This window comes from Neltuma alba, unplaced genomic scaffold (genome assembly GCF_004799145.2).
Source record: "Neltuma alba isolate B1F8T4 unplaced genomic scaffold, ASM479914v2 tig00003431_pilon, whole genome shotgun sequence".
Taxonomy (NCBI): Eukaryota; Viridiplantae; Streptophyta; class Magnoliopsida; order Fabales; family Fabaceae; genus Neltuma; species Neltuma alba.
Window position 1 is genome coordinate 1 of NW_021633280.1, and position 9,486 is coordinate 9,486.

Consider the following 9,486-nt stretch of genomic DNA (forward strand, 5'->3'; position numbering starts at 1 on the left):
AAAAAAAGACTAGCAAGCAATCAAAGCAGATGAAATGTTCTTGATGGTAATATGAAAAATAGAAATTGGAATGTAAAGTAACCATACTGACTTAGATATCGTAACTATAAGCTAGAGTGACGAACATAAAATATTCAATTTGTAAAATCACACGAGACATAGGCAAATCAACAACTAGCTGAAGAAAAAAAATATGGTCGCACACAGGCAATCGTCCACCCAAAATCTTACAATACCACAAACAAACTAGCAAAGCACGGTTCCCTGCAATGCTTTGTATGCATACAGGTACTGCTTCTCAAATTCATAGACTTCTGAATAAAATTAATACATAGCGCGACATTCAGGCGTCCAACTGACAGCCACGGAGACAGACTTAACTAAATAACCAGTAAAGGTAAGATATCGCGATACAAGAAGAATAATGGAAATGGATACCACTATATGAGCCAGAGAATCGCCGCAACTCCGCATTCCCATGAGCAAAGGTGCAATTTTGGCGTGAACAGCGACCTTTCTGATATGGCACACATAGCCTGGTCTTGAACTGCTTCCGTTCCACCATTCTCAACTTTTTAGTTAATGTGAACCAGAAAAATAATGCCCGCCTCGTGAAATTAGCGTATCAGGCTTGCGATGAAAAGTTAATAGCAAGATTCCTGCATTTAAACATACCATGTATTGTTAATCAGGTTGAATGAAGAGTTGAAGAAAACTCTATTAGGTTCTATCCATTAAATTTCTAGCTAGTTGAAAAACGGACAAGAAAGAATGCGCCTTGAATGTTTCCTTAAAATTCTTTTTGTTAAATTTTCGTTTTCGTCAATCGCTGAGTGACCAAACTTTTAAAAGCTCAGTGAAAATAAATCAAGAAAATCACCTAGAACTCGAGGAGTCGAGCGTGCGGCTCCAAATTCAATAGCTCCCCTGAGAAAACCCAGCTGAAGACCAAGGATCGAAATCCTAACGAGAATCTTACATGAAGATCTTTGGAAGCTCTAGCCGTCAATTGCTCACTGGATTGACTTTCTTTTATTACACAACAAAATTGGGCCAAGCTCATTGAATTGACTTCATCTGTTTCAGATCCGACCCAACCCATTCCATTCGATTTGTGGTTGTACGTCCCATAAATCATAATCATTCGTTAATTATTCAATCTCATATAAGAAATTAATTCATTAATTAATATTAATAGTACTCCCTGGCCCCTTCGGTCCTATATTAATTTATCATATACTCTGCCCATTTCCGAATCATCACATGAAAAACTGGTTTCTAAGTTGACAAGAAGTTGGAACCACCACGGAGATTGGTTCAATATTGATTAAAAATGCAATGCTGGTTCATGTATTACTTGCCGATTTATAAATTTTGGTTTTATGTATAAAGTCCACACGTGGACGAAGTCGATAGTTTATAGAAAAGAAAAGAAATAATAAGAGCTACAAGATCCGGTACGAAACGAATATTAGAAATAGCGCACGCTCCCTTTGATTTTTTTTCAATAAGGCAAACGTGAGCTTGTAATGACAGATTAAAACAGCACTTCTAAACCTAGGATAAAGACACCCTCCGGCTATTCACCAAATCTTGTTGCATTTGATGAACACAAAAACATTGAGGATCTTGAATCAGGTTCAACTCCATAGACACTTGATGAGCATTCCCTGCTACGTAGTCCGTACATAGTAGCGCCTCCCTGTGAGAATGATATGCTTCCAGGTCCCAGTCTGAGAAAATGATGGGCGGTGTCTCATAGATCTCTTCTCTTAGTGGATGTGAAGATCCACCCCCCATCTTGTAGTAGTTGCAGTGCATCTCGCGAGTCACTGCTTCCTTTGATCTTTAACTTCTATTTTCTTTTAATCTTGATTCAATATCCTTTGTATAAAGAACACATGTTGTCTTCAACAAAAAAAAAGCTACAGTTCGCGATTGTTTCCATTAAATTTCGGTACTATGGTTGTTCTTCAACGCACTTTGGGCACCTACATCTGAAACCATAATCTGCAAGGGATGCTTGTCTCTCTTCGAATGGAAGATCCTCATCGACATATGAGATTGTCATCTGAAAATGTTTCCAACTGTCAATTACTCAAGAAGACCAATAAAACAGATATATTCAAAAACAAACACAAGAAATTCCGGATAATGTATCGTCCCTTGTCATCCTTGGTGCGATGAAAATCAAGTCAGAATAAATACTTGTATATCGTAACTATAAATAACGAACCTCTTCTCCTTTATGAATGGACCTCAGTGCAATTATCGTTGCTTGACCATCTCTATCCTGCATACAGATGCAGGAAATGATTGACACTATGATCAACACACATTGCTAATGTTTAACGTGAAATATGGACAAGAAAAAATTTACACAACCTCTCAGAAGTGTAGTTTCCATAAACTTGTAATGGAAGATGTTAGATAACAGATCCTGCAATAGTGCAACTTTCCTTGCAATGTTCATGTTTGGACTATTTGTTCTTTATGAGTTTTGCACACTTTGTAATTGTTTCTTATCTATTAAGGTCCCAATCTTACCTTAAATTGCTTTCGTCATTTATTTAAAACAAGAGTCAGTGATTGAAGGAATCCATTAACGACTAGGAGAAACCTAGTTGAAATAGAGCGATTTGCTAGCAACATAGTCCACAATACATCTGAAGATCAGATACATTAATCAATATTTCCAGGCCACAAATCTAATCAATATCTGCGTTAGACAACAGTTGACTCAAACAGCTCAAAGTTAATAGAAATTTCGGGTTTGCATACCTCCTCTCTTTTGAACGCCTTTGCATTAGGACAGCAGGAATGGTTCATGCAGCTTTGCAATGGAAAAAATGCAGTTCCTAAAATAAATTTTAAGAACCATCTGTAGTTAGCACTATAAGAAAAAATAATGGTAAGAATGAATCATGAATCAACATAGTACGTATGGAACAGCACATCCAAAAAAATCAGCAAGGTGATACAATAACAAATCCCTCTGGAATACCAAGTACCCTGGCAACAAATGGAATAGTCTTCACCGAGAGCATCCAGGATTGGTTGCGTGATTTCCTCAGCTTTTTCCTGCCATTAATGATCAGGAAAGGGGTGAGACTTACTTTTGAGATAAAATAGTAAAGCAAAAGATACAAATTCTGACCTTTTCAGGATATCTTAGATCATCAATGTATAAAAAGTAATCTTCCACAGGAGAAGCTACCACCAAATCACTGACAGAAATAAACACCAGATTAATTCACGAATCTGATGGAAACAAGATGCTCATTTGTGGTTCCATCATTTGATGGCTGAATTACGGATTTCAAGCATCACATTAATGGAACCAAACGAGGCATAATAATGGCAGTAAAGAATAGAAAAATGAGAAGCCCTAGAAGGAGGGTTCTTACAGATTATTTTGCTCAAACATGCCAATGATGTGCCCATATATTTCCAGGGAGAATACTGAGTATAGTCGAGGACTTAGATCAAAGATCAACAAGATTATATTTTTCTGATACATAAATATAATGGCACGGGCATTTGCATGAACAAAGAGATCATCAATTAAGCATCAGGAAGGATACATGGTTCACACTCGCTGTCAAATATGGTTGTCTTTAGAAGTTGGAGTGACTGAAAAATTACAGTCAATTTATCAGAAATGAAGAAAGCAGAGTAGGCATGAATGTTATCCACACACACACAACCCCCCAATTTGGTAGTAACGTGTTCAAGTATCCATCAAGCTTGTTGTCACAGGAGACTTCTGGGCCCAATTAAAAGACAAATATAATCCAGAGAGGATAATGACGTAATACGTCAATCATTATAAATCCATTTTAGGCATTGCTACTGACTTGAAAGGAGAGATTTCATATCAACTTGAAAAATGAAATAGAGCATCAAGAAAGTAGATACCTTGATCACCTATGAGAAGTTCAACTGAAGCTAATATTTTGTTTTGATGAGGTGAAGGCATGATTTTCCTATAGAAAACGATCAAGGAGTTCTGTCTTTTTGCGTAAAGCAACTAACTTCATACCAGAATAATTTTATGTGCAGAGTAAAAAGAACTTAGTTACAAAGCGAGATAGTGAATTCTATGCCTTGCCCCAGATAACCAAAGCAACTTAATGAAAGTAGCGAAGTTTTTAGGAAGCACATTTACAAGAAATTTTCAAGAAAAAAATAGATATGCCTAAGAGAAGTTATTATATGCCTAAGTAAAAGGAAAAATTTCTACCATCACTCTGAGGAATCCTACCTCAAATGCCAAGTCTCTTATCTGCATCCTGAAAGCAACTTCATCAGAAGAATTAATATCATCTGGCAATGCGATGCAGTCCCACCACCTAAAAGAAATTGAAATGACTCCTCTAGTACAGTTCAAATCAATCACAGATTTTCCGCAAAGTCACAACGTTAACAAGAAAAAATAGTGAACGAGAGTGACAATGTACTAGTGCCTCAGGACAAAAGAATGACTTTCCACACTCTTGGTCCTTTGTGAGTTTTCTGACATAGTTGATCAATGAACGTTAACATATCAAAACATGAGTTTTCCAGAAGAGTCTGATGAAATTAAAGTTAAACTTTGATAGTTTCTAGGGGTGAGGACAGACTACAAATAGGCAAAAGAGGAAAAGATGGAAAGAGTGGCGGGAGGAAGAGGCAATCATTAGAAACTATGTCAGTCAGAATCTAATCCCTGCACTTCCTAAAGCCAAGGAGAATACCCACATCCAAATAGTACTTCCATTCATATCCTTCACGTAGTACAGCTTCAAAATATATAATACATACCAGAATAATAACTAACCTATGCCACACGGACAATGACTCATCCTATCTGCAAACGCTAATAAGCTGACAAATACTAACTGCTTCATAAAACTAGCACAAGTAACAGATAATGACACAAAAGACAAACTACGATGACAAACAATTAATTTCCCTAGCAACCACCCTTTTCCCTCCTATAACCAAAAGAGTTTCTCACTAAATGAAGGTTATCTCCTTGATTGTCCTGGATAGAATTGCATATTTATCCAAATTCAAATAATCAAGATAAATATTAGTGGGCACATTATTGAGTCGCAAAATAGAAAGATTCATCATGCAGTAGGAAAGCATAACCACTTGCGAACTGAGTCAGTTATTACCTTCTCTTGTGTCCCACTGCTATAGGTCTCCAAGCCTCCAAAAGAATAGTGAGATCACAACGGTTTGAAAGATGTGACTTATCATATTTACCTTTCCCTAAAAGATATCTCTCTTTTAGCTTGTGGTACCTTGATATGGTGGAAGAAATAGCCTAGTCATAAAAGCCGACAGGGTTTTCTGTCAGATATATGACTTTACGCAGTAGAGACGATTCATGAAAACTAAATTAAAAATTAAGATCCTATAACATAGTACAGAAGGATATCTCGAGAATTTCTCAATGGCACTGTGATATATCTTGGATTTATAGTTCTTGAAAACAAATTGGTTAACTCAAAAGATAAGTTAGGCCTCTACAGAATGGGCATGCCTAAATTATAATACCATATCAAAGTGTAGATTGAAGCACCTTAGAGCTGGACATGTAAAATAATTACAGATTCAAGGTCCACATGATGTTGAAAAATCCATGATGCACCCATTTATTATAAGATAAAAGGAAGAATTTTGCATTTCATGTTTCAGCATTTGCAACACAAGAACTTATACTGAAACCTTTGATAATACTGAAAAAATGAATGAGAACGAAAGTAAGCCATGGTTCTAGCTGATATATGCTTTTCCACTAAATGGCCAACTTCATGACAAATGTTAAAATGCCGTTATAATATAGACAAATATAAACAGTGTTCTCCATGCTCAACAAAAACAAATATATAAGAGACATATTGTGGAAATCAAAAGGCAAAATGAGGCTTTACCTTTGCGGCAAGGAGGAATATATCATTTGTTTCTGGGAGGGGGAAAAAAAAGAGTGAATGAATTCATTTAGAACAAGCAAGGCAAAAACAAATACATTTGAACAAATATAGATTGGAAAAAAAAAGTTCACAATGCAATATTTTTACCATTAGCATGTTTGATGAATTTTAGAAGTGCCTCCCTCCGTGCTGCATCAGACCTCTCACCAGTACAAATCAAAGAATGAGAGGATTCCCAATCAGCCTCTGCACATGATGTACTACAAGTATTGGCAACATTAGAAATAGTAAATTTATCATTTGTGTTGAAAAGACTGATGCGAAACAATTAATGGTCCTAGTGACTAGGAAAGCAGCAGTGCAGAGCAGCTTCATCCGGTCATTCTTTGTGCAAATATTAATAGTAGGTCATGTTGAAATTTTATCTCATGCATGAGATACAGACAGAAGTGAAGCAATACTTTGCATAGTTTTACTCTCATACTCTTTGTAGAAAGAAATGACTCAAATCCATACCATATTTCTTTTAAGAAGAGGGTATATATACACAAAGGGTGAGCCTAGGTAATTATGGCTTATTGTGAGCCCATCAATATAGCCTACCCTGTACAACCTATTATTGAAGAAGTTTATTTCCTTTGGTATGCTCAATATATAACCTATACTATAGATAATAACAATCCTGTTCTAATACTATTAATAGAATACTAGAAATGGAATGGATAATGAAAAGGAAAACTATAAGTAGGATGGAGAACTTAAATACCACCAACAACTTGATTCTGATACCAAATGACAGGCACCTAAGTGAGATGAGGAACCCGGCCCCAAAAGTTAGCTGTTGAGATGGGAAAAACAACCAACTTAAATATCCCACTAAGCATCCCTTAACACTCAATATGGGACATAATATTCCATATGACCAAGTCTCCATCAAGCCACAAGTGAAGTTACAACATGCCTCTATCTCTGTAGTTAATTTTACTCCATTAAGTAATCAAATGAGCAGCAATTAATGTCAGAAATTTCAACCCACAAGCAGCATCTTTTTCTGATTGAATAAATAGAAAATTCCAGGTCTTTTTTTTTTTCTTGTCAGAAAATTAGCAAAACAAAAACATATATGCCCCAATTTTATTCTTCCACCGCAACCATACCTGCAGTAGAATGACTCTCCACATCCACCTGGACATGGAACAGCTGGTGGCAAGGAGAACTCCTTAGAGTAAGGCAGCACCATATGGCCGTTCATTAATGATTGAACAACACCTTCAGGGAGATGAATTTTAGCTTCAGAACTGCCAAAACTACATTCTCCAGCGCCATCCTCCTTTTTTTTATATGAATTGTCCTCTCCATCAGATGAATCTTTATCATTTTTGTGTTTTGATGTGTTTGAGGAGTCACCCATATCGCAACCATGACTCTCAGCCCCTAATTCTTGTAAGTAAAGCCTCCTTCCAATTTGAAGTTCTATAGAACCAATAAAACGAAAGCAGGAGCTACAGACAAAACAGTCAATCTGCAGTGTACATGAGAAAGTTTGAGAAAACCATCTTGAGAGAAGTATCACTTCAGCATAGCTACAAAGAACAGATAGTGAGAAACCTTGTTGGAAGAGTGTTGAACCCCAACTAGCATTTGATCTTTCAGAACAAGCTCCCCTTCATCGAAGTCCACGGCAGCATACACACCTGCAATTCACCAATTACAACAGAAACATTGCAACATAAGAAAATCAGAGAACCTACTCAAGGAACATTTGGTGCATAGCCTTCTGAGTAATAGTGGAAAAGATGAACTCCATGGTTTCTGAAATTACATGCATGAAACCACGGCGAACTCAACAGTCATTAAGACAAGATGAAATCAGTTTATAGTGGTTCTGTAGTCTTATGATTTTTTCAGTTCGACTTCTTACTAATGCTATCTAGCATGACTAAACTTGTGCAATTCACAACCGAAACAGTCTCCTCTTTATGTTACATTGGGAATTATGCTATCATGTCCACGAACTCAACACTAATCAAGAAAGCAGCGGATTATGCCTGGCAGCCACCACACCCTATTTAACAACAAGACCTCACTAACCCAAAAGAAATATATGTACGCGCGCGCACTAATGCAATGTGCACACTCAAAAGACGAATGAAACAGAGCAATACCCTTTCCAAAGTTTCCATCCTGTTTGACTATGATACTACTGCATTTCCTTGTAGATAAAAGCTTATGATAATATTCCTGGAGAAGATACAAACAGAAGTATAAACATTTAGCATCCAAAGAACAAATATAGCGGAGCAAAATATAACTTTTTAACGATTAATTTAACCAGATGACCAGCTATTTTAACCAAATTAATCTGCTTCGTTACAAATGATAAAGGCGATTCTCAATTTTTTCTCAGCAGGAAACTGAGCAAAATGAAAAACAGAGAGCTTGGTAAGACAAGAAGAGTCTAAAGATTGCCTGAACTTCAAGAGGTGACGGAGGACTGAGAAGTGCTGCAATTTCATTGGCACACCGCGCGTCTATTGGGCAAATGGACTCCATTGTCAGAGAGGAATGGGAGAAGCACAAGGCGCTGTGTGTATGGAACAATAATGAGACGGCGCCCCAAAACCTGGTAGGAGCTCCCTCGTATCAATGTTTTCGGTTGATCCCTCCCCGGTCTCTATTTTTTTCCCGACCGCCTGGTCGAGTGACTTATACATGTGTGTATATACACACATTTGTGGGTGCCACCTTACTAACTGTCAGGGCAAGAGTTTAACCCTTGCCATAGCATGTGTGAGGGTGTGCCGTCCTTCTCCGTTGAAGGCTGAGTTTGACTTCTTTTTTATTTTGAGTTTTGACATTGATACATGTTTGACTTTTTTTTTTTTTGGCCTTCATATATGTCTGACATTTGAAACGTGTATCTAACATATACGTACATGATAATATACAATACATAATATGGATGGTAGGTCTAACCCAGATCAATATAAATATTAACATTGATATCGACTTATAAAATTATTATAAATTATAAAATTTAGACAATGTTCACCCTGTGAAAATTTTTTATTTTGCAACGAAGAAAAATATAAACATTCATGCTTGAAAAACGTTAGGGGGAAAAAAACATATCGCATGTGCGTTAGCATTGTTTTAAGATGTTCTCTAAATAAAACTTCGTCAATATCCTATACACAAACATGTATATAATCAAGCATATACAAATTTTTTTTTTTGGTCAAAAATTCATAAATCGTAAAGAATACAATTTTCTTCAATCCTTGTGCTATACACAAACTGCTCATAGTCTAGTTTCAGCTTTTTAATAATATATAAAGACATTCTTAATTGGCAATTTCATAATAAAGAATAAGCATGAAATAATGAAGATGTAATTTTGTGGTGAAACACAGGTTTTGAAGTTCACATAGCTACGTCCATAGAGAACATATCACTCTCGCCACAATCTCGTGACTATTTAACTAAGATGTCTCAGACAACGGATGACAGTTTTTCTATCATTTGTCATCATAGGCATAAAGTGGTAGTTAATAATAAGTTA

At 36.5% G+C, this 9,486-nt stretch overlaps 1 protein-coding gene across 1 annotated transcript; it reads right to left on the reverse strand.

The window, feature by feature from the left end:
- Positions 1–1,799: 1,799 nt before the first annotated feature.
- On the reverse strand, positions 1,800–8,590 carry LOC114741582 (histone-lysine N-methyltransferase ATXR2-like). Its single transcript, XM_028929849.1, has 15 exons — positions 8,394–8,590; positions 8,090–8,165; positions 7,533–7,618; positions 7,082–7,446; positions 6,072–6,184; positions 5,925–5,956; positions 5,163–5,314; positions 4,265–4,352; positions 3,585–3,633; positions 3,408–3,462; positions 3,158–3,227; positions 3,012–3,081; positions 2,782–2,858; positions 2,237–2,293; positions 1,800–2,071 (listed from the first exon to the last, which is right to left on the reverse strand). Exons 1-15 carry the CDS (start codon positions 8,475–8,477, stop codon positions 1,961–1,963), a joined length of 1,485 nt encoding a protein of 494 aa, XP_028785682.1. The 5' UTR covers positions 8,478–8,590; the 3' UTR covers positions 1,800–1,960.
- Positions 8,591–9,486: the final 896 nt, after the last annotated feature.